Below are 25,148 nucleotides of genomic sequence, written 5' to 3'. Positions count from 1 at the left end.
TCTCAAAGTGTTGCGGAAGGTACAAAGAACACATTAGTAGTACCGGAGAGAAGAATTGCATTCCCTTTGAGATATTGCTGAAACAAGCAACATAATCCTGTTTTGCTTTGCGATACACAATCATGCTGCAGACAGCAAAATGATGGTGCTAACATAAACACTACTACAGCTGGTGAAATGAAGCTGCTAATTTCATCGTCGGGTTTACAGAGCTGAAGATACACATATCGTCAATCAACAATGGAAATTGGTTTCTATGGCTAACAGATTTCCACTCTTGGTACGGTAAGATAGGACAAATGATGTTGGATCAAAATCTCCAAGCTGACCAATACAATCTTTCAACTGCAGTAGCTCCAGTCACTAACTAAATAAATCAACAACAGGGGGGGGTCCAGGATCACCGATTGCACGGCGCCGCTCATATGGATGCGCAGGTGAGCCCGTTGGTGAATCGCATCGAGCTGTTTACTGAACACGGGACACAGCTTGTTTATGGGGTACTTGTAGTAAACGTAAGATCTGATACTCTTCGATCGAACGCAGCATCAACCGAGTCCATCTGTCCACATAAGTTTCAAAACAAGAAAGATGATATTAGATTCGATCTCTGTAACTTGGAAACAAATAACAGAGCATGTGAGTTTCCTCTTTATGAACAAAAGTTGATGGCTCACGGGCCATATGAAAGCTGACCTGGAACCAAACTCTCGGCACATTCTCGATCAAAATTAAGTTATAAATGCTACGGTACTGGCAGAAGCTCAGCCACCTATTTCTTGTTACAAACTCGTAATACATAGAAGTAATGCTTAAACTGAAATTAATACATACACGTTTGCGTACTGTCCAGGGCTTGGCCGATAACCCTCAAGTCATTAGCATCATGAGATTTGTCAGATTGTAAAAAAACTTACTAGCAGGAAGAACAATGTAAATACCTACTTGGAACTCCTGATGTGCGCGAAATCAGCAGGATATAGATGATCAAACAAATAAACACCAAGGAGATGTCATGAAAATGTAAATCGGTAGTATAATAGGGAATCATCTCACATACTCATCAGTTTCCAAATACTTGAAGGTCTAGGTCCATCCTAAGTCAAACATCTTTAAGTTTGACCAAGTCTATAGAATCATATTAGTTTCATTCGGTGCATGATATAGTGTAGTTCATACTACAGTCAATGTAGTAGACGTTGATATATTTTTCTATAGACTTGGTCAAACATAAAGCTGTTTGACTTGGGACAAACCTAGAACTTCCAAGTAATTTCGAACGGAGGAAGTATGCAGCTAGCCAACTATTTCTCTCTTTTCAATGCTCATATATGTTGTTCTACGGGTGCTGTACTCCAATGATTTTGAGAGATCATTGGTAATGGAAACATAAAAAACAGAACTTACCTGGCTAGTTTCGTCATGCACCTGATACATGGGCAGCGCCAACCTTCTTTCCTCCTACACAAATCAACAAACATTTCAGACATTACAACTGTATCTGGATGATCAGACGAATTCCCAGGTCACCCGTAAGAATGAGAACAAAGAGAAGGGAATAAATACCATCGACATTGCTTCATCATCCCACACCAGATATACCTCACTCGTAGCTGGTTGAGTAGCAGAGGTTTTACTATTAGTGGCAGGTGCAGGTGGATGTCCAACTGCTGGACCTCCTGTACCTGGAACAGATGCATGCACAAGTGAATTCACAAAGGCCATGCCTGACACCAAGAGCAAACATAAATATCAGATGGAAATACAAAACATCAACTCAGAAATACCCCTTCACATAAAATGAGCTAAATATTGCTCCTAATGAATAAGTAATGTTTTCAGTAAGCAGTAACAGAGAAAATGTTGCCTAAATTCCTCTCAGGTGTTAAGAATAAGATTTAATTAGTCCATATTGTAATCTGATTTCCTTTCCATATACTAAATTTAGTAGATGTGCTATATTTGTATATCTCGAATGAAAAGCTAGCGCATATAACGGTGCTTAGACATTGGTGTCAAAAATTCTGGGAAAATCAACATACCTTGGTTGTTAGCTACATAGCCATATCCTGCAGTAGCAACTGATGCTGGAGAATTTGCTGCAATAGTTGCAGGTGAAATTGACGAGCTGAATGGGGAATTTGCTGCTCCATTGCCAGTGGTATTAACGGGAAACAAAGGCTGGGAAGCCTGAGGGGCAACAGGTGAAGGAACCCCTGTGGTGACCATAGCATATGATGTCTGAAGTAAATTAACAGGTGCTGATGTCATCATAGGATTGGGCATATTTTGAATGGGAAATAGTGGTTGCTGTGGTGCTTGCCCAGCAATCATTGGGGGGACTGAAACCGCTGGTTGTTGAGCAAACCAAGGTTGCGGCTGCTGAAGAGGCCAAATCGGAGGTCGGACCATCATTGCAGGATTATACCTGTGAAAAAACGAGAGAGAAATTAGAAGTTGTTCCAAAAGGGGTGTCCACAATACGATTGCACACGCATATTCTAAGTAAACTGGAACTAAAACTGTAGATAGAAGAAAAAGGATTGCATACATAGGCCGGGCTGCACCATAAGGCCGAGGAGGAAAAGGCATGCCTATCGGATAATTAGGCATGATAGGAGGTCTTATCGTCGGCACTTCTACTTTGGGCACCTTCGGTGAAGGTTCTTCCTCTGCATGTGGAACACACGTGAAAGGTCAAACAACATAGTATTGGAGGGAAATAACATGGCAAGCACTTACTTACACTGCCCGCCAATTTTTCTATAAAAAATAAACTACCCGCCAAAAAAAAAAGAGAATACACTGCCCGCCAAAAAAAAAGAGAATACACTGCCCGCCAAAAAAAAAGTTCAGCACTTACATTTAATGGTTAATTAAAAAACTGCATATTGTACAGATATAACATGGCAAATTCAGCACTTAAAGGGATGTTACGTTTAAAGGTTAACAACATGCTGTTGCAGGGAAATTACGTGGCAAGTAGAGCACTTATAAGGAATCAAATGTATAGGTTAAACAGCATACTTATTGGAGAAATAACAAGGCAAGTTCAGCACTTAAGGAATGTTATATGTAAAGGTTAAACAACATGCTATCGGAGGGAAACAATGTGGCAAGTTCAGCGCTACCGGAGACTACATGGCAAGATGCTATTGGATAGAAATAACTTGCTAAACTGAGCTCTTACGAGTGCAGGAGGGGGGTGGATGGATATTATGCTCAGGTGTGAACCATGTTGGCTGTTTATATACGATATTAAAGGAAGGAATCCAGTAATTCCGAGCGTGGTTAGCCATCGTCATAAGCAAAATTAACTAGATGACAGTAGCAGCGCTGCCATTCTGATTCTTCTACATCACAGTAACTAGAGCAAATACACTGGTCTATAGAGAAACAACAAAAAACCAGGGTGGAGAAAATAAGCAAGCTGCCGCGGTTACCTTCCCCGTAGTGGGCGGCGAGCACGTCCGAGGGGATCCCTTGCATGCCGAAGATCTCGATCTCGGTGGAGTCCCTCTCGGGCTTGGCATTCGGAACCCTGCGGGCAAACAAAAACAGATTAGACACTAAGTTAATCAGAACCCCATCTACCGCGGCACGGATCCAATCGAGCACGGGGTAATCCCGAATCTGGGGTGATGTTACGGCAAGGAGGTGGCGCGGATCCGTGGGTAATAAGGGAGGGGATTGGAGGTGGTGCGCACTTGGTGACGGACTCCTTGTGGACCTGGAGGACGTGGATGGCCATGCCGCCGGCGGTGGAGAGCTTCTTGTGGCAGACGTGGCACTTGAAGTGCTTGGCCTTCTGGTGCTGCACCAGGATCTTCTCGTCGTCGAACTCCCGGTCGCAGTAGTAGCAGAAGACCTTCTCCACCCGCTTCTTCTTCTTCCCCATCCCCCGCCTCCCGCTTCCCCCGAGCCCTCTCCTCTCTGCCCCTCTCCGGCGAGACGAGCGCGGGGGCTAGGGTTTCGTTCGGCGACGCCGCGGGTGGGAGGGAAGGAGGCGGCGAGAGCACGCGAGTCCTCGGTGCGATTTGGGCCGAGGGGGGATGACGGGGTCGGGTGGGAGAGACGGAGGGGGGCTTGTGTAAATATGGCGTGGTGCTTGGGTCCGGAGGCTGACGCGTGGGGTCCCTTTGGGTTGCGCCTTTTTGCCTTGCGGACCCTTGAGTTTAGGTGTTTTGCGGTCTGCGCCCTGCCCGTGCTCGTGACGCTGCGAGGGGGCGGGTTTGGGATGGGCCTGCTCGCTCGTTCGTTCGTTGGAGCTGCTGGGCCACGTTGGGCCATCTTCGTCTGCACCGGGATTGGAATGTGCCGACCAATTCCTCTCTTCTTTGATTTGATTTGATTTGATTGATTGAAAGAAGAGATCCACACGACGAGAGGTTTTATTTAGCCCTAGCATTCTGTTTGCCGGCATGAAACCTGGATAAAAGATGTGATTTGGAGACGGATTGATGACAACCTTTTCATGATGCGGCTCATGCTTCTTTAGAAATCAAGCTATGGACGAATATGATGGGTTTCAGAACTCTAGGACAGTCAGTGATCCTTGACAACTTGCGATCCATGCACACGTACATAAGCTAATTGACATGGCAGAATTTATGAGGCTTCGTGATAAGATGAAAGTAAAGTATAAAATCAAGAGGTTGGTGTCAATAACGAAGGGGTTGGGGGCTGAGAAGGGGTGGTATCAAGTTAAGTAGGAAAATGTTGCCACTGTTGTGTGTAAATTGTGGTTTAATCAACAATAGGCGTCAAGAATGTGGTAACCGCAAGCATGACGAGTCAAATTTTAAGTGGGGTAACTTCACCCTAGTGGCTGTCATAGAGGCGGAGGACGTGGCTCGGGCTATGGCCAGGGAAGGAATGCAAGAGGGAGAGCTAGAGGCTTTGACAAGAACACTGTAGTTGATGCAATTGTGGATTGTTTTGAGTACGGTAATAGGCGGTGCAAAACCTCCCCAACACTCCAAATATAATGTAAATAAGAAGAAACAGAAAGGTGTTAACTCAAAGCAGTGGGTGTGAACATTTCTATACCAAATTCGAACAGATCGACGGCTCCCAGCATGGGAGAGCGTCGTGAATAAGGGAAATCTTAGCTTGGAAATCCTAGGGGCTTCGGAACACCTTGATGGTTTGAGCCTTGTTGGGTGTCCATTGAGGTTGTAGCCTAGATGTGATGTTTTTTTGTCACAGACTCGTCTAGATAGTTATCCGACAGAGTGTTTGCGAAAAAGATTGAAGTTGGACCAAAAATTAGCTATCACTTAGACAACGTTGTCATTCTAATTCTTCTATATCTCGAAGAAGGAGGTTAAAATCCAGAGATTAGATCTAAATCCAGAGGGCAATATGATGCATGCATGCATGCATGACTAGGAAAGCATTGCTAGCTGTTCTACTTTTGTTTTGTGTACGACGTGATTTCTGCGTATACATCTCTAGTTGACGCCCATCTTTTACAGTGGTCAACTTGGGCTGGGTCATTAACTCGTCCGTTTACGCACGCTCTAGAAAACGAGCGAGACGCTCCCCTCTCTCTCTCTCTCTCCTCGCGCGACGAGCAGCTCCTCTTCCTGATGACTACCCTTGCACCAGCGCTAGGGTTCTTGCGCAACCGCAGCACGGGAGCTCATAGTCATCGACCAGCCAGGCATCCTGCCGCTCCGCCCCAAGGCTGCAACAATATTGTGCCCCCACAACACAGCAGGCCCGAACCCCAAAACCTAGCTCCCTGACGTGGCCGCCCATCGCCGGCACTCCTTCGCCGACGTCCAAGTGAGAACCAGTGCAACCTCGTCATCATTGTCGTCGATTATCCCCTCGTTGTTGCCACTGCCGCGCTCTACATCCGTCTCCAAGGTCTCGAAGATCAGCCCCTTCAATCGCTGCCTGTGGAGAGAGGACAGTCTCTCGATTCCAGTGCACCAGGCTCTAGGGGAGAGCCGTTGCCGCATGATTTTGCGTCTCCCTATACATAAATTTGGCAGGGAATGATCGTAGATGCTGATGGCCTGGGAGGGCTGGAAAGCCGCATAGTTTTAATGTCTCTAAATAGTAATAATGGAATTAGGTAATGAAAAAACTTTTCCATCCATGATAATGAGGTTGGACTTTCTTGAAATAGCATGTGTGATGATGTGACATATATACATATAATGATAAAAGCAAATAGTAGAGATCAACAACTTAGGTAATTTTTTTGTGAATACACGTGGAGCTATCATTTATTGATAAAAAAGATAGTAAAAACACAATGGCGATCCTCGTGATATGTGCACCACAAGGCGCATACACGAGGTCATAGTGAGCATGGGTGTGGGTTGCTCAACCCCTTACATGTCAACTATCAGGTTACAAGGATGATTATACTAAACCCTGGAGCACCGACATTCGCACAAGTGCAAGCTTTCTTCTGGATGTTGCGAACCAGTTGGGTTTGAAACGATGTGGCACCATCGAAGATGCAACCGTTGTGGTACTTCCATATGGTCCAAGCTATGAGCGTGATCAAGGATTGAGGCCCTTACGGTGGCTTGCGGGAGAATCCTGCAAAGCTAAAACCCACAAATTGTACAAGTCGATAGTTCCTCCGGACGATTGAATAGTGAGGCGACACGAGAGAACACGTCGTGCCTAGTGGCAATAAACTAGGTATACATAATATGCTGCGGAAACAAGACCACTCATTCTCAAAAAAGAAAAGGAAAAAATTCAAGAACCCTCAGGCCTTGTTTGGTACTAGGTTTTTTTAGGGGATTGGTGGGGATAATCCCCACAGGGATTGGATGAAACCCCAACCTTCACCTAATCCCTTCAAATCCCATTTATCCCCATTCCACTAGACAGGGGTAGTGTATTGGGTATTGAGAAAAATGCATTAGAATTTTAAGATTTGTGAGAAAATATGAGGATGAAACTTGCCAAATACTACACTAAAATCATTTTGGGATATGTGAGAATTTAAGAGTTTAATCGACATAATTCTCATTAATTTTCTAAAATACACTAGTATCAAACAAGGCATGAGGGATTCGGGCGGCAGGGAAGTGTTCAACGTCTAGTCAACATCGTCGACATTGTTAGTCCAGTGAGTCAATACATGCATGCATGTGCCCGGCTGGCTGTGACTAGTCTATAGTGTTCAACGCCTGGCTGGCTGTGACTCATCTCTAGTGTCCGGCTGGAGTACTACATAATTGACTGGTCTTCCTTTTGGCAGCGGTGGTGTTTTAGTTGGTCTTTATGACTAGGTGTAGGATTCCAAGTTTTGTTTATAAGCTGGGTCCAGATTTTTAGGTCTTCAATTTGACTTGAAAAATGTGATATATGCTGAAAATACATTTTTAGATCCGAAAGTTTTGAAATATATATTTTTGAGACACAATGCACTTATTTTGTTAGTTAAATTGAAGACTTGAAAATCCATGCCCTACTTATAAACCATACAGAGAGAGTGAGAGAGAGTAGTGCCATCATCACAAATTTGTGGCTCTGTAATAGGAGAATTTGGATGACGAGGGCAAAAATTAATATAATACAGTTCAATTGTTTGCTTCGAAATACTCCCTCCTTTCCGGTTTATAGGGCTCAAATCTGAAATCTCAACAACCAAGGTGAATTGTGAGTGGATGACACTAGTTTTAACTAGCCAATGAAATATTTCTCAGATATTTAATTTCCAAGACAATAAATGTAGCATCCTTCTTCTCATTGAACTTGCATGATGGATATAGAAAAGGATGCATGCATAGCCACTCGTCTCCTTTCTCTAAACTCTATGAATTAAATATGGCGTGGGACTCAAAGCACTTTAACTCTATTAGATTCAAAATGAGCCTAATATAATGAAAATCTAAAAAATTTGAGATGAGCCCTATAAACAGAAAAGGAGGGAGTACTTTACAATGCACTTAAAAATAACTAATAACACACTATAGCTTCACACATATTTTTGATCATCGAGTGAGGGTTATACAACTAAAGATAAAAATGAAAATGTGCGATAGATGAATATTTGCTCGTAAATAAGCAAAACTACCGAGGGTGTCTTGCGGATAGCAGGAACTCTTCTTCTAAGCTAAAACACCTGGTCGCTTCACTTTGCTTTGCTCGTTGGGTGGTCGATGGATGGCCCATTGATACATATTTCATCTCATTAGTTCCTTCTATCAAATCACCCTGGACACGCTCCTTGGGTGCTTGGAGAGCTTCTAGCGTCATCTCCACTTGCCTCATGGTTGGTCGATCCTCTGGTTTCAGTTTTACGCATAAAGCAGCTAAAGTAGCCACTTCATTCACTTCGCTACCTCCCTCCTCTACAACTTGTGGATCCAATATTTTGATCAAGTTATCTTCTGCAACTAATGCAACAAATTGCATGATAAGCCCATCGCCTTCGGAAGATCTGTACAAAGATGGCTTCCTCCTAGTAAGCAATTCGACAAGAAGGACCCCAAAGCTATAAACATCACTATTTTCTGTCAGACGCCCCGTATAATAATACATAGGGTCCAAGTACCTTATTGTTCCTTGCACCGCAGTTGTTGTTCCGGTATTCTCCACGGGGATGTACCTTGAAGCTCCGAAGTCTGATACTTTTGCTGTCAAGGCATCGTCAAGAAGTATGTTGGCAGGCTTGATATCTCGATGTATTACAGGGACAGAAATAGCAGAGTGAAGGTAAGCTAGAGCTTTTCCTATTTCACCAGTGATCCTTAACCTATCTTTCCAAGGTAGTGATGGTCGTTCTTCTGTGTGAAGATGGTCATTGAGTGTTCCATTGGAAATGAACTCGTAAGTCAATAAAGGGACTTCCGCCTCGAGGCAGCATCCATGGAGCTTCACAATATTCCTATGGTTGATCTGTGATAGTATGGCAACTTCGTTTATGAACTCGTCGATTTCTCTCTTGACAACAATATTTGACTTTTTGATAGCCACAACATGTAAGTCGGACAAGATCCCTTTGTAGACCGTGCCATGCCCTCCACCACCAAGCCTACGAGCTTGATCAAAATTATTGGTAGCCTTCTCTAGCTCTCCTAAAGAGATGAGCATCCTCTCTGCGATGTCTGTCCTGTGAGATACCAATTGCTTCAACAGTTGTCCACGATTTTGACTAAAGAACATCTCTCTCAAAGCTGTCGCCCTGCGTTGCTCAACATCTCGGGTGATTAGGAGCGCAACAAAAGCCAAAAGTAGAATGCATGGCCCACTAGCAACCGAGAAACCAATGATCAAACCATAGTTACCTGAAAGAAAATTGAACAATACGCGCACATATGTTTCCTATTAGTATTCGCGCAACATTTACATGTGTTTCATTGTTTTCCTTAGAAAAGAAAAAGGATCGTTCGATTGATGCATGACTACGAGCATCCAGTAGTAGTCATCCACAAGCTGCTGGTGTGGTGGATAATCGTACCTGTGGTTGTGTCCGTGGACTTGACGCAGCCACCGAGCATGAAGTAGTCGCCTTGGGTTCCTTGCGGGCAGCTGCACCGGAACGATCCCTGCAGTTCCTCGCAGTCGCCGAAGCAGAGATACTTTTCTTTCTGATCGCACTCTTTGATATCTGCATACACACAATTAATTAAGTCAAGCAAAACAACAATAGAATCAAAGTTTACAAAGTATTAGCGATGAGATGTGCACACGTAAGTTTTAAACGCACCTTGGCATCCCCCGGTGAGGTAAGGGTTGCCCTCATAGCCATCCTTGCAATGGCACGAGTAGCCTCCGACTTCAAGAGCCATCTGCCATTCTTTCCTGCAATAGCTGTTGGCGCTCTTGCAAATGCTCCGGGCTACGTCGTAGGAGCATTTCAGTGAGTTTGGATCAGTTGCTGATGCGCCGTGCGCAAGCCCCCACCCGAGAATAACTGGGACCCGGAGTTGATCAGCTTTCCTTGAGAAACCTCTGAGGTCCTCCATGTTCTCGCCGAATTTGAACCAACCCGACTCGGCGATGAGCACGTTCACGGGCAAATCAATATCGCTGGCCTTGGGCACGCTGGCGTCGAGCCGCTTGAGCTCCACGCCGTAGGACGCGCTGGCAGCTTGGATGGACGACTGGCAGCAGCCGATGTGGGAGTCGGGGGTGTAGTAACCATTGCCATCGCCATCGGGATCGGGGGCGCAGAAAGAAGCGCAGCCGCTGACGAGGCTCCCGTTCCCCACCAGCGTCGCCTGGACATTGCAACCCGTGAGGATGAACTCGTTCAGCCACGGGTTCAGCTTGTATGGCAGTACGGCGTCGACGCCGACAGCCCAGGTGTCGCCGACGCTCCACAGCCCGGAGCCGCCGCTCACGTTTATGGCGCGCAGTCCGTGGCCGATGACGCGCATCGTGTTGTACTCCAGGGTGATGTCGACCACCTCGTACGTGCTGACGCTGCCGTCTCCCAATAGAAGCCTCGGGATCTTGCTGCTTCCGTGATCGACGCAGGTGAGCTTGAACCCTCGCGAGCGGTAGCACCTGTCCGGCCCCATGCCGAACGGGTACGGCACGCTCACGTTGCCGCAGCGGGTCTCGCAGCCCGGCAGCCCCATGGCCGCCGGACCTGGAGCAGCAGCGCAGCAGAGCGGGGACATCAGCACCGCTGCCATCATCAATATGGCCACTCCCACTACTGCCGCCGAGATGTAATCAGTTGTTTTCTCCATTGGTTGGTCACTTTGTCTATGAGATGGGAGCCGGTCTCCACTCTCACATAAAGAGAGCTTTGGTACTGTTGGTAATGGCATATTTCCACGGTTCAGTCCAAAGGATTGACTTGGACTAGTCTGGTCGTCTTCTGCCAGCAATTCTGCGTGTGGAAATTAGGCGTGTGATGGCTCTGTGTGTTTGTTTTTTTCTAAAAAAAAATTGTGATGGCTGCGCTTCTATCTTCTCTTATCAGCATTTCTGAAAAAAGAATTCATACAAACCCTACACACGGCCAAACGAAAAGGTTATAACGCGATGCCACTAAGAGCATCTCTAGCTAGGCTTCCTCCATCCATTAATCGATACTAGATTTCTATCTTAGTTGTTAGGGATATAAAATAACTTGTATTTACATTTGTTTGCAATGATTTGAAGTATCGTGCTTCCTTTTCGGTTATACATACCTCTTCCATTTTTCAAATTAATTGTTTGTAATTGAAGAGAGAAATCTGATTGAACTGCAAGGAAGTAGTGTGTTGAGATTTTTTCTCGGATCTACTTGACTTGTAGTTGGTTTGAATTCTGGTATAGGCGTATGGGATTTGAATTGGGATGGTTAATGAATACATGCTTTGTTTTTTATCATGCCGTCTTTTAACTCCTACAAATGGTATCTCACAAAATCTCGGGACAAGACATGTAAAATATATTTTTTTACGAAAGACATTAGCAGTATTTGAGAAAATAAAAATATGCAGTACAGATACTTCAGAAATTTTGGACAACATTTATAATTTAAACAATCCCAATGCATTTGTGACATTGTTGCTGGCCTGCAAAACGAATCTACATTGTAGTGTAACATACAAAGATTCTACAAGGGTTTATAGTTACACCTGGGCATACATCTCTTGTCGCTGTGTTTACAAACACTCTCGTATGCAGCTTTTTTTTATCAGGTTTACGAAAAACTGAGGATAATGTGATCTCAGCCTAAAATAGACGCTCAACTATGATTTTCCTGATTTCAACCGTCTTAATTATATCAACAATTGGACGCTCAACTATGATTTTTCTAATTTCAACGGAACCATATAATCATATCAACAGGTGGCTGCAAGGAGCGGTACCTCGAAGACGGTGTTTCTTGCTTAATTACTTAAGGTTCCTATCTCTGATCATAAACATCGTCTAGGGCGTTCCACACCGTCACATAGCTTGGTTTGAGCTCCATTGCCTTTCCAAAATTGTTAGTTGTCTTGTTCAGTTTGTTCTCTCCTTTGTAGCTCACTTCTAAGTCAATGTCCATCAGGACAACAAAGTAAAGTAAAGGCAGGATATATATAGTATTAAGAGGAGATACATAAACATAAGCAAATCGAAATATGCAAGGTAACGCCGGTCAAAAAACAAAACGGAGTTACTCTTTATTTATATGAATAAAGGTTGTTGCGGAAAATACCTAAGATCTTAATATTTATTGTTATCTAATCCAATGACATATCTACCATTTTATTGTACGACTAACTCCGGCTTATCCGAATGTGCAACTCTTTGCCTCATGATGGTGCTTGTTGGTACACCGGTCCAAATTCCTGTAGAATGGTAGGAAATTTGGTAAATATATGAAGGCATTAAAGTTGAAGTTAACTTTAAACCCATGTAGTCCACAGTAATAGAAGTGAGAGATTTTAATTTGTCTGAGTGCAATAGTAAGGAAGAACTGTATATTTATTCTTTAGGTTAATTCGCTTGAAGCTGATTCAAGTTTCAGACTCAAGTGTGTGGGCTTCGAAGGACGATAAGGTGCGAAATGTAGGCCGTGTAGTAGCAGCAAGCTATTTAAATTATTTATATTTGCCTTACCTCATAGCTCATCTTCTCCGGTGTCACATGTACTTGAAACCATATCCTTTAGATCTCTGTGTCACAAGATGATATATTACTTTGAGTGTTCAAAGAATCCATCAATCTGAGGGGGGTTTCTAATCAACGCAACCCACATATCTAACACTAAACAGAGTCTAAGAAGGTTCATATCTTCTTTAACAGTGCCATACGGAGAGAATACATCATTCAGAGCAAATGCATTTGTGTCATTGAACATACCTGCAACTCCGTGAGGAAATAGGATGCTATCCAAACTTCCTGGACGATAAGTGAATAGCATTGTTGCATTGTTCCATGCTCACACATATGATTTGCAACATTATCATTCAGTTCCTGCAAATAAAAATACAATTGGTTGAAATTGGACTACAAATTTCACTGGACAATATAATGCACTATGCTTGTCTCTAGCAGGCATGACGATGTACTACTACGTCCGTCCCAAATTATAAGACGTTTTGTTAGGCCATTTTAACCTACCTAAACATCCTATAATTTGAAACAGAGGAAGTATTTACCATGAACCCTAGCATGATGGGCTTATCATTTCAAGAAAATTACACACAAAGAGGATATGGTTTTATTTATTTAGTTTTTGCGGGGACAGGAGGATATGGTTTTAGCATGTAAAGTTCCAAGTAACTTAAGCATATGGGCGCACATGTTCATAGATATGAAAAATGTATGTGATACAGGAGCATACACGAAAAAGTAGAAAATATGTCTCAACGACATTAGCAGGTCCTCTGTTAGATACCTCGATGATGGTCAATGACTTTGAATGTTGAAAAACTACGGGAAAATATCATCTGGGGCAATCAGTTAGAAAATCACCCAGCCGTCCAGGTACAGAATAGGTAAATTTGCATCATATTTGAGAAATATTTCTAATAGGTAAAAACGGCGTGATAATTTTTTTAACCTGCAATGATAAAAACAATAGATATCAACCTTCAAATGATAATGGTATGATCCACTTTCTAATGCAATGTTTCTAATAACCTCATTAATTTTCAGCTCCTGCAATTAATAGTTCTAGAGGTGCAACCTTATTTTATTACTGACACGGACTGGTGTATGAAGAATCATGTAGGGTGTGCTGTTTGTTCACCTGGGTGTGGTCACTGATGCCAATTGTGGCCACGGAGATGTCGTTCTTGACCCACACGTGAGAGGAAGTGTACTTCAAGCCATTAAGAACTGCAAACACACGTCAAAACAATTGACTAAAACATGGCCATAGCTTGATTTACTGTCAAAAGCTGAAACTGAACAACTATTCTCATTTCTAAAAGAAAGTACTCAGTTATTTTAAAAAGTATTCCTCCTTCTATACGTGAAGATGACTTTTCATCTAACTTTCCCTTTTTTCCGGTATATGCTAGTGAATGTAACAGCAAGGACCAGTCCAAGGACATAATATACAGGCAAAAACACAATGTATTGATTGTAGAGAGTTGGAATGTACAAGAACATTGCACACTACACACTCCATCTACAAAAAAGGAGAAGCATCCTGCTGAACCCTACTCAAAATAATTAGCTAGTATGCATTGCAAATCTGTACCAGTGGAGAGGTATCTGGAGATCGAATAGGCTGGGGCAGCAGCCCTGGCGCCACTACTTAAAATCTTTTGGGCATTTACAGATGTGCTCGCCCGCAGCGGCGCAGCCTTAGAGCCATTATAGCCTAATTTAGCTGTTGTAACCCGCGAAGCAGTAAAGTGTATGTGTGTTCTCTGCCCTCTCCTTGTAGGGGATAATAGCTCGATCGGTGGTAGGAAGGATAGGGAAATGGGGATTGTTTGGATCAGGAAGAGGAGGCGGAATAAGAAGTGTGCGCAGTGATATGATTTTTATGGCGGATGGGTGCTCATTGCCTCATCCATGCTTTAGAGCATAGCCATTAAGGCCCCACGCTCAGCTTTATCGAAATTCGATTGATTAATGAGACACATATGAGATTTGAAAAATTGTGTATGTACTAACAGTGAGGGGTCGTGATGATAGGAGGCGAGCTCGGTGCGACTCATTGGAATGGCGCCGAGATGTCCCACTGGTTGATATGAACTCCGGTCACGGTCAGTGACGGAGTCATGGGTCTTCCGGACAAGGCAGCAGCGACGGATCTCATGGTCATAGGGTTCCTGCCAGCGGGAAGGGCGCCATGGTGCGAAATTGGAGAAGGGAGGGGGGGCGCATGGAGAGATCTCCATGGCCGCGTTAATCCAGTTCGGTCGACCAAAGAGTATTTCTTTTCCAACGCAACGCTCTCGACTCGGTGTGGTAAATGGACTGACCAATCAGGCCCAGTTTACCATAGTGCTTGGTTTCATCCCCTGGAGCAACATCCCACAGGACAGTTGGGCTAGATTAAACAGACTGTAGATCACATTCATTTTAACACGAAATCCGACGGCCAAAAACTCTCGGATCGCAAAAACGGACGGCCGTAAACGCATATCGCTGTGAGGGCAGGGATTAGGTGCGGTTATACTGTCCTTAATATCCCTCCAACTTCCCATTGTCCTTTAGTTCCCTATAAATTTTAACGGATTAAACTTTTGAGCACCTAGCACTTCCCTCAAAACTTGATCATGTAAAAAAAAATCTTTGCTAATTTTCCAAACCTTCGCACAAGCATTCAAACAAATTTACCACATTTCAACACAAACTTAAGAAATTCAAACGCACAACGTCATAATTTAACTACGAACACAAACATATTCTACGATCTACAAACTTCTTGAGGCCACTATTTTTCATTTTTCTTGACGCCTTTCTATAGAATGAGATGTCCCTTAGAAGGACATGGTGTGAGTGCTCAATCTAATTATTCACCCTCTAGTACCATGAAACTATAGAATGAATGAATAATTGAATAACACCTGTGACCAACACCAACCATACTCCCATGATATGTATTTGAAAAGGGGGGGGGAACAGAGGGCAAAGCAGTACTGGTCTTTTGTGACCTAAAAATCTTGTATACATCTAATGCAGACAAATCAAAGTTGCATCTCCTAATTTTGGATTTGTACGAGGTGAATTTTTCTCTATTACAACAAAATAATATATTTATACAGTTAGCAGTGTGTAAGCTAATTTGCATATTGCTAGAGTAAGAGTTCACATCGTTTGTCCTAGAAGAGCACGCTGCTAACATAATTTAGGATATAAAGCAAATTTACCAAAAGATGCAAAGGTTTATCTAAAAGAAACCTTGCATGCTGTCATCATGTGATCATTAGAATATGTGGTTAATAATTATATGTGTTACACAAAAGTTATGACATATGTTGCTTAACCTATCGATCAATATCCATCTGAGCTCGATTCGAAGGTGTGAGAGGGGGGGGGTGGAGAATGGCTGATTTGAGGGAGGGCAAAGTGGTGTTCTTTTTCTGTGACCTAAAAATCTTGTATAACTCTAATGCGGAGAATGGCTGATTTGAGTTAGCAGGGTAAGAAGATTTACCATAATTTAGGATATTAAGAAGATTTACCAAAAGTTGCAAATGTTCCCTGAGAAAAAAACTTGCATTGTATCATCATGTGATCACCAGAATATGTAGTTAATAATTAAACGTGTTACACAAAATTTATGACATATGTTGCTTAACAAATCGATGGATATCTAGGGGAGATCAATTCATATAGGCTCGAAGGGGGGGGGGGGCTGACCGATGTGGCAGAGGGCTAGGTAGTGCTGGTTTTTTGTGACCTATAAATCTTTTATACATCTAATGCAGACAAATCAAAGTCGCATCTTCTAATTTTGGATTTATATGAGGTGTCTTTTTTCTATATTGCAACAAAGTAATATTTTTATACACTTAGCAATGCGTACGCTAATTTGCATGCTGCTAGAGTAATAGTTAGCAGGTTTGTCCTGGAAGCCAAATTGCTAACATAATTTAGAATATTAAGCAGATTTACCAAAGTTGTAAATGCTTTCTAAAAAAACCTTGCATGGTGTCATCATGTGATCACTAAAATACGTGGTTAGGAATAAAATGGGGTACGCAAAAGTTGTAACATATTTGCTTAATTTGTCGATCGATATCCAGGGGACATGGATTCGTATAGGTTCGAAAGGAGGGGGAGGGGGGACTGATTTGAGAGAGGGCAAAATAGTACTATTTTTGTGACCTAAAAATCTTGTATACATCTAATGCAGCCGAATCAAAGTTGCATCTCCTAGTTTTGGAATTATATGAGGTGGGTTTTTCTAGATTACATCAAAAAATTATATTTGTACAATTAGCAGCATGTACGCAAATTTGCACGTTGCTAGCGTAAGAGTGAGGAGCGTTTGCCTAGAAGAGCACACTGCTAACATAATTAGGATATTAAGCAGATTTACCAAAAGTTGCAAATGTTGTTTCAAAAAACCTTGCATGGTGTCATCATGCGATCATTAGAATATGTGGTTAATAATTAAATGTGTTACACAAAAGTTATGGCATATGTTCTGAAGAAAAACCTCAACTAAAATACCAAATATTGGCGACAAGAATATACTAAGCCCTTGTTTTCATGAGAAGTACTCCCTCCGTTCCTAAATTTAAGTCTTTTAAGCAATTTCACATACGGAGCAAAATGATTGAATGTACACTCTAAAGTATGTCTATACATCCGTATGTAGTCTATTAGTAAAACCTCTAAAAAGACTTATATTTGGGAACGGAGGGAGTAGTTTGCAAATTGGAGGCTTGAGAGGCATTGGGAGTTCAGCAATATAGTTAGTTTATTTAACAATGTTGGAAGCCATAATTTATGGTGCCTAAATGTATGTGTGATTTCCTAGCAATTATTAGCCGCATTGTTCTTCTGGTGCTTCATGTTTACTTTATGGGGAACCCTTCATATCTATAGTCTCAAGAGACGCGAGTGTCGGACCACTTGACTGTCATCGATTGGGTCAAAATCCGACACTCCAGATTTTGCTCCGTATGTAAATAATAAAAGGAAAAAAATCCCACCTGCATAACCACCCCGCAAGCCGCAAATCCCGACCGTAATCCTGTCCCAAAACCTTGGTGATTCTATCGTCCCTAATTGCATTCCCCGCCCAGAGCTCTTACTGAACTGTGGTCCGTGTGGTTTATCTTCCCCCCTGACATGGTGTGGTCGTACAGTCCTTACTGAAGTTCACAGCATTCTCCAATCCTTGTATGGGAAATTGGCTGAGTGTTGAGAGGGGGAGCATTACCGATCCTGTGATACATTGATCAGGTTTAAGGAATGATAAAACAACCAGATGCCTCTGGCAAAAATAGAGTTTCCTTTCCATAAAAATAGCAACAATTGCACTTGCTGAGAAGCAACTTCGCTAAAACTTCAGGCCCAAAGATTCTCAAGAAACCTCACTAACTCAAATGCAACAGTAGGCTGAACCCAAGAATTGGATTGCCAAGAAATGAAACTTCCAAGAAAAGACACTGACCTGGGGATGCAGATTGAGTCGGTGGCGGACACGCCGATGATGGCGATTGTTGCTGCAGGCGCAAAAACGATAGGCATCGACCAGTAGCTCTGGATGATTTGGTGTTTGAGTTGCTTAATCAAGGTGAAACACGCCTGCTTCATGCATGATCTGATAGAGCCGGACGGTCTCCGGGTTGAAAGAACGTCCAGCAACGGACCGAAGCCCAGCACCAGACCATGGAAATCCACAGGAAGAAGTCAAGTCAACCACTTCCTCTGCCATTACCCAGGGGATGGTACCGCCGGCGGCGAGGATTTGCAAGAGGCATTTCCTCGAGCACCTTACGCCCACAGCCTCCATGTGCGTACTGAAGCTGCCTTCCAGAAGAAGAAGGCGACAGCAGGACGCAGCGGCAGATCCTCCGGCGGACGGGGTCGGCCCTGACCCATACACTTCGTCAGCCATCTTCTCCCTCGACTAGCTGCTGCCATTCCCGAACCGATGGAGGTACGTGCCGTCGACGCCATGAGCGACGAGGAGGGCCGCGAGGGATGGAGGCGTCTTCGGGATTTCAGCGGCCGTCCCCATCTCCTAGGACCGCCCACCGACGCCGCTGCCGCTCGCCGGACTCTCTCCGGCCGTGGCGGCCGTCGTGTTCCGTCCAGGACATTTTTTCTGAGCTTCCGTCGGGGACATGGGATGGGAGGGAGAAGACAAGCATATCACATTTCGATTTCGGCCCATGCTTTCTGTCTAGTGTCAATAAGGGCATCTCCAACAGTTTGTTGGTTAGGTTGTTGGTAAAATATGCCATGTCATCAACCAACACCTTAACATACAACTACTCCAATGGGTTGTATCTAGTTTGCCCAATAAGATGTGATGTAATAAATAAGGTGCTCTCTCATTCTACATTGGAGCTTGTGCAAGGGTGTTGGTTAATTTACATACAACCTTGCTCTCTTTCCTCATTTATTGCATGACACATCATCAAAAATTCTATGTGTCAAAATTACCAACAACTATCTTACAACCATTGAAGATGCCAATGTAGAATGAGAGAGCACCTTATTTATTACATCACATCTTATTGGGCAAACTAGATACAACCCATTGGAGTAGTTGTATGTTAAGGTGTTGGCTGATGACATGGCATATTTTACCAACAAGCTAACCAACAAACTGTTGGAGATGCCCTAACGGGCCCCTGCTCCAAATCACTACTTAGCGAATACACCTTACAACGATTACTCTCATCTTTACAGGTTGTGACAAACGACGCATTACATGTGTGTCACTTGTCGCAACCCAGGGTTTTCCTTTTTTCGTAGATTTGTATTTTCAAAATGTTTTATTTTCTAAACCATTCGTTCAAATCTCGAACCGTTTTTATCGCTATCTTTCTCGCGTTGAGATCTTTAAAACTAGATCTCATGTTGATATATTTTAACAAACTTTTTTTTATGAAAACAAATCCGAAAGAAAAAAACCAGGACACAAAAACCGTGCCTTCCATGATAGGAAAAAACAGAAAACGCGGTTTTTCCCTTTCCAAGCCTCTCGCGAAGACAAAACCGTGCCTTTCGCGGAAGCAAAACCGTGCCTCTCATAGAAAAAAGAGAGCAGAAAATGCGTTTTTCTCTTTTCGGGGGTGTGCCTCTCGCAAAGGCATAACCATGCCTTTCGCGGAAGTAAAACCGTGCCTCTTGCAAAAAAAACAGAAAACACATTTTTTCGCTTTCGGAAGAGGGTGTGCCTCTCGTGAAGGCAAAATTGTGTCATTCGCGGAAGCAAAACCGTGCCTCTCGACAAAAAAACAGAAAACGTGTTTTTTCCTTTCCAAAAGGCACAGGCATGCCTTTTGCAAAGGCAAAATCGTGTCTTTCGTGAAACAAAAACCGTGCATCTCGAAAAAAAATGAAAACGTGTTTTTTTCCTTTCCGAGAGGCACGGTTGTGTCTCTCTCGAAGGCAAAAATGTGCCTCTTGCTGAAGCAAAACCGTGTCTCTCGTAAAAAAAACAGAAAATGAGTTTTTTCGCGTAATAAAAAGAAAACACGTTTTTTCGGAAAATAAATATTTTTCCATCCAAAAGTTACGAAAGACCGGTGAAAAACCATAACACCAAAAAAATCAAAAATAAAACACTTAAAAAAGACAAAAACGCGTGCGAAAAAATAAAATAAAATCCGAAGAAAACGTTCAAAGCGCGACACGTGGCGACGGCTGGAGACGCGCCAAGTGGCGGCACACGGAAGCGATCGCTGAAAGACTCATGAGGGAGCGTTCGCCAACTAGTTATTCCCGCCCCTGCTGCGTTTTCCTCAGGCCCGACTCCATCCACTTCTCCGCTAAAATAATGGGCAAAACATATTGTTAGCCTACCTTAGAAAAATACTATTTCTCACATGTAGGGATGTAATATAGTACTTCCTCCGTTTTATAATATATAAGAGCATTTTTGGCATTAGTGTAGTGCCAAATACGTTTTTATATTATGGATCGGAGGACTACATTTTTAGTTACATGAAAAAATTTGTTGTATAATTGTTTTTTAGAATTTTATGTGGATTGTTTTTAAATGTGTGTACATTTGTTTAATACTATGAACAGTTTCTAATAATATCAATATTTTCTTAGACTATGTAAACAAAGTTTTTACACTGCATTAATTTTTTTCAAATTAATTATTTGATTTCTAATCAGTTTTATGATTTTGGAATATATGTATTTAGAATATTTTCTTTCAAAAATATGGACTAGACCGCACTAATACAGGGAACTACTTTGGCCGGCCCAATAGTAGTGACAGGAGGACGCCTTGAGGCGAAGCCTCCTTTAGTCTCGCATCAAGGGATATATAGGCGCTCCCAAAAAATATGTCGCACACTTCCTTGTGGCTAGCGAAAGTACCAATTGTGAACGTAACTGAAAGAATACATAATGAAATGAGTGAAAAAGAAATTGTTCGACATCATAGGTAAATACCTGATAACAGCAAGTGATGATGCTTGCTAGAGATCCTTCAGTCCTCGTTTGGTACGGGGGATTCAAGAGGTTTTGAGAGGAAAATCTTCGAAAGGGTCAGAAACCCCACAAAACCTCGGGCGCCCATTTGGTAAAAGGGGTTTGCTTAGCCGAATCCCCTCCGTTCCTCTTCAATTCCTTCCTATTCATGTGTTTCAGAACCCTCCTCGAGGGATTAGTAAAAGCAAAGCCCCGAAGATTTAAGATGATTGGGTGAAAGAAAGAGATTCATCAAATCCCTTCAAATCCTCTCCTCCCCAAACCTCCCAAATCCACTTCTACCAAACAAATTCTCAAGGATTGAGTTAGAGCATTCAACAAACGATGGACATAGGAAAATATATGACATCGACCCCTTTTGTACTCCTTTAGCATGTGGAATTCCACATCGGCAATGCACTTTAGGAAATATCAGCATTCAAGCGGCTTTGTAAGGAAATAAATAGTTAACTCACTGCAAAGAAAACCTCTCGGCCAACTCAGATCGCTCAATTTCTTAATACGAGGAACGAGGTAGCACAGCTCCAGCTATCCCCGGATATGCAAGATTCTATTAATTGGCATTGGAGAGATGATGGTTTTTTAGTGTTGCTTCAGCATATGCATTGTTGTTCACCACTTATATTCAGCCGTATTTCTCCACGTTGACTTGAAAGTCCGATTCCTCACTCAAATGCCAATTGTTTGTATGGTTGCTGCTCAAGGAATGCTAAACCGTTGACGATGTTGCCAAACATGGTTGGCTCCACAATCTCTTCTATCAGCTTTGCTGGCATGCACCTGAAGACTCGCTTCATACGTTGGTTGCATGCTCTTTCATTGAGGAGTTGGGCATGTCATATTCACCAGTCTTGGTCTCAGTAACCCACTCATGCATTTGAGGGATGAATTCTTGCTACACTTGTGGCAACGAATCCTCCACATATGAACAGAGACAAGGCAAAGACGTGCTCGATCATTCCATTGGTACGGTGAAAACATATGGAAAGAATGAAATGAGAGGAATAACTCCTCCCTAGCGCCTTAAGCGCCAGGGAAGAGAGTTAGGGCTCACGCGTTCTCTCACGACACAACGGGTTTTCTCCGTTTCACCTGCTGCTCGTTCATAGTTGAGTGATCCCGGTTAACCCGTCCACCATTGACTAGTTGACCATCGACTTCTCGAGATGGGAATATTTTTAAGACAGTTTGTTTTCATGAATACAAAAAGGAAATCAGAGGTTCAAGAAAGAGTTCACTGATATAAAAGAAATCACGAGTTCAAAAAAAAGTTCATGGGATTCAAAAGATATTCCAATTTGACAAAACTTTCAAGAGATAAAAAAATGCAGGATTTGAAAAAACGATTGTAGATCTGAAAAAAGCTCACGAGTTCAAAAAAGATTTGTTTGATTTGATGTAAGTTCATGCAGTTGAGGAAAGTTTGTGAATTTGAAAATTTTCACAAATTTGCAAAAAAGTTAATGAATTTGGAAAGAAGTTCACACAATTCGAAAAATATTTGTGAAACCTAAAAAAGGAAAAGGAAAATAACAAATGAACAAAAAATAAAACAAAAAAATGTTGTAAGCTTCCATAACCTTCAGAAAACTTGCCGGGACGCTTTCGATAAAAACCAATGTCGCTTATGTTGAATGGCCCACCGAGCCCAAGCTCGAGGGAGGGGGGTGCGCCGGTTAATCGGATGCACTGTAACTGACACTGAGGCGCCGGACAGGGTTTTGGAAGGAATAAGAGCCCCTCACGGCAGATACTCATACCACCGACAGGAATATAATTTGGCTCATTTAGGATGAGACTACTAGTTCATGTCCTTCCATCTTTACCGTGCGAATTCACATCTCTTTTTTCTCTTCCATCATCACTGATCGCTTCCTTGCATTTTTTTTCATCTTGGTCTAGTTAGCGAATATCCACATTTTTACCTTAAAAAATGTTCAAATGTAAACCTTCATTGGGAAAATAAAATTCTAAGTAAAACAACACTTTGGTAAAAACATTTGTACTGAGATAAAAACAATATTCATAAGCAAGTTTTATAGATTAAGCAAAAATATGGTGTTCCTGTTTCTAAAATTTGTAATACGGCCTGTAAGAGTTCTTTATGCATACAAAATAAAATGTGGATAATAGCTATGAACAATGCCACCAAAGTATCACAAAATATGTTGTCTGCAGAATATTGAAATATTTTAAAAACAATTCATAACTTTCAAATATTTTTTTGCATATTTAGCTATCTTTTGTCTTCTCAAAATATTCATGTATTAAAAAAGAAGTAAAATAACATATACAATAAAAATACAAAAAATGATCCTAAAAGCACCAAAAATAAAACCGAAATAAAATAATGAAAAAATAGATTAAAAAATACAAACCTAGAAAAGGCAATTTTGCAACGTACATGCAGAGGAAGCACTAGAGCTGGCGACACATACTTCCTCCATCCCAAAATATAAGATCTTTTTTATATCATGATAGTGTAAGAAATGGTCTTACATTTTGGTACAAAGGAAGTATAATTTTATTTCACTTTTTAGACATGCAACAAATGATAATAGAAGGAACAACTAAAATGGGCCAATCCCATATACAATGGGGACGTGTACATCGGTGTTTAATGCACACAGCGAGCGGCAGGTACCATTTGCGGGCATTCTCTACCCTGACTTCTTTCTGCAGTGGCATCGAGCTACTCCAAAGTGCAGAATCTCGTTGAGTAGCGAGTAGTCTAAGGAGCTGGTATTACATGAGGAGCAAAGAGACCGCGCATCAACAAATCTCAGGCGCTCTCCACGCCAGCGGTGTGTGCATAAACGGATACAACGATGGAGTTGGAACAAATAGTAGGAAAGCCAATTGTATTGGGATTCATTGCTAAAATCCTGACACTTCTCATCCCTACATTTTACATAGCATATATTTTTTCAGGAAAACAAGGTTTCTTTGTTGTTCAGGCCACTAGTTGTTTGTCAAATAAGCTTGACATACTGATTCACAACTATGCTTCTTATAAAGACATGTTGTGTGCGTCCCACCAAATTGTTCACTCTCTATGCCATGAGGCGTCGTAATAAAAAGAACTAAATTCACTAGTGACCAACCATATTGGCATGCAATATTTTTTTTTCTCAAAAAGAGTTAGATCGAGGTACTACACCCAAAAAATATGCTATACCTATTGTGCATTAATAAAAACCACATGTTATACGAATTGCTATAGTAGGTGAAATAATTCATTGTATAATGGTGCAATAAAACCTGCTTGGCATTATATTAACTAAATATTTGTAGTAGCCTCTCCTACTGCTTCCATTGTAATATTCTATAGTAACAAGAAACATTTGAACGAGTCTTTGCCTAAAAAATATTGCACGCCCCTTTCTACCCACTTTTGGGTAAATCTTTTATTTTTTGACTAAGAACCCGCGAGAGATTATTATTAAGATATATAGAAATAACTGCATAGATGCAAAGCGAGCATTAAAGTATCATAATCACAGTGCCACACCCTCTCCCGGATCCTGAAGTGTTCACACCAACATAAAAAAATTATTATGAAGACAACTCATGTTTTTTGGACTCTCCAAACTTTCCTAATTAATTTAAACATGAAAATGAGCATAACCAGGCCAAATCATCTTCTTTCACCATGAACTACGACTTTAATATTCTATATCATTGGTTGTTAGGATTAGAGGGAGTCAACTCACAACTTTTGTCTATCTCACGGAAACAAAAAACTAATTTACTAAAAAGACATAAAACACATGAGCACAGGCTCAAATAGAACTAATTAATTTACAGGCATAACCTTGACCTTGAGGAGAAAGGAAGACAAAAGATCTATTTTATGGAGGTAAAGAAATAGAGTACCTAGAGTAACACACTTGAATATATGGAGACAATCAAGAAGTTTCCCCCATCGCCTCCTTGCAGTTACCCTTACATTCTGCTACATTTAAAAGTACAGCTTGGTGTTGGGAGTACCAATGGACTCACCATGGAACCTCGGTCGCCTACGACTGTTGGCGGCGGTCGAGTGAACTGGCGTTTTTCGATGCCAACATAATCAAAATTAGGCCACAAGTTTGCATTTTGCTATGTGAATTCTCAATGATGAAAAGTTTTTTTGTATA

General features: G+C 42.1%; 2 protein-coding genes and 1 long non-coding RNA gene across 11 annotated transcripts; all 3 read right to left on the bottom strand.

The window, feature by feature from the left end:
* Positions 1-40: 40 nt before the first annotated feature.
* Positions 41-4,064, bottom strand: LOC123452012 (protein SUPPRESSOR OF FRI 4). 2 transcript variants are annotated; one of them, XM_045128585.1, is made up of 7 exons: positions 3,708-4,038; positions 3,444-3,541; positions 2,552-2,672; positions 2,043-2,428; positions 1,567-1,685; positions 1,408-1,461; positions 41-562 (listed from the first exon to the last, which is right to left on the bottom strand). In XM_045128585.1, the coding sequence occupies exons 1-7, from the start codon at positions 3,896-3,898 to the stop codon at positions 494-496; spliced, it is 1,038 nt and encodes a 345-aa protein (XP_044984520.1). In that variant the 5' UTR covers positions 3,899-4,038; the 3' UTR covers positions 41-493. The 2 variants fall into 2 exon arrangements, with proteins under 2 accessions (XP_044984520.1, XP_044984519.1); XM_045128584.1 differs by having other exon boundaries at positions 41-1,461; positions 3,708-4,064.
* A 3,883-nt stretch (positions 4,065-7,947) lies between these two features.
* LOC123452008 (wall-associated receptor kinase 5-like) lies at positions 7,948-10,712 on the bottom strand. Of its 2 annotated transcripts, XM_045128580.1 has the most exons (4): positions 9,689-10,712; positions 9,440-9,589; positions 8,534-9,266; positions 7,948-8,419 (listed from the first exon to the last, which is right to left on the bottom strand). In XM_045128580.1, exons 1-4 carry the CDS (start codon positions 10,677-10,679, stop codon positions 8,050-8,052), a joined length of 2,244 nt encoding a protein of 747 aa, XP_044984515.1. In that variant the 5' UTR covers positions 10,680-10,712; the 3' UTR covers positions 7,948-8,049. The 2 variants fall into 2 exon arrangements, with proteins under 2 accessions (XP_044984515.1, XP_044984514.1); XM_045128579.1 differs by having other exon boundaries at positions 7,948-9,266.
* A 1,354-nt stretch (positions 10,713-12,066) lies between these two features.
* Positions 12,067-18,697, bottom strand: LOC123452007. 7 transcript variants are annotated; one of them, XR_006632551.1, is made up of 7 exons: positions 18,002-18,697; positions 17,538-17,772; positions 13,664-13,752; positions 13,256-13,474; positions 12,772-12,885; positions 12,529-12,584; positions 12,067-12,257 (listed from the first exon to the last, which is right to left on the bottom strand). It is a non-coding gene; the product is annotated as an uncharacterized LOC123452007 (long non-coding RNA). The 7 variants fall into 7 exon arrangements; XR_006632549.1 differs by having other exon boundaries at positions 13,310-13,474; XR_006632553.1 differs by having other exon boundaries at positions 13,310-13,361.
* Between the last annotated feature and the right edge of the window lie 6,451 nt (positions 18,698-25,148).

Source organism: Hordeum vulgare, chromosome 5H (assembly GCF_904849725.1).
Source record: "Hordeum vulgare subsp. vulgare chromosome 5H, MorexV3_pseudomolecules_assembly, whole genome shotgun sequence".
In the NCBI taxonomy this organism is placed as follows: domain Eukaryota; kingdom Viridiplantae; phylum Streptophyta; class Magnoliopsida; order Poales; family Poaceae; genus Hordeum; species Hordeum vulgare.
This window is presented reverse-complemented; position numbering and strand designations above follow the sequence as displayed.

Excerpts from the sequence above, each read along its gene's own strand:
- LOC123452012 (XM_045128584.1), bottom strand. The coding sequence starts at position 3,898 with ATGGGGAAGAAGAAGAAGCGGGTGGAGAAGGTCTTCTGCTACTACTGC. Across the intron at positions 3,542-3,707 it reads CACAAGGAGTCCGTCACCAA|GGTTCCGAATGCCAAGCCCG; the intron begins GTGCGCACCACC and ends GTTTGCCCGCAG. Across the intron at positions 1,686-2,042 it reads CTATGTAGCTAACAACCAAG|GTACAGGAGGTCCAGCAGTT; the intron begins GTATGTTGATTT and ends CATCTGTTCCAG.
- LOC123452008 (XM_045128579.1), bottom strand. The coding sequence starts at position 10,679 with ATGGAGAAAACAACTGATTACATCTCGGCGGCAGTAGTGGGAGTGGCC. Across the intron at positions 9,590-9,688 it reads CCTCACCGGGGGATGCCAAG|ATATCAAAGAGTGCGATCAG; the intron begins GTGCGTTTAAAA and ends GTGTGTATGCAG. Across the intron at positions 9,267-9,439 it reads GTCCACGGACACAACCACAG|GTAACTATGGTTTGATCATT; the intron begins GTACGATTATCC and ends ATTTTCTTTCAG.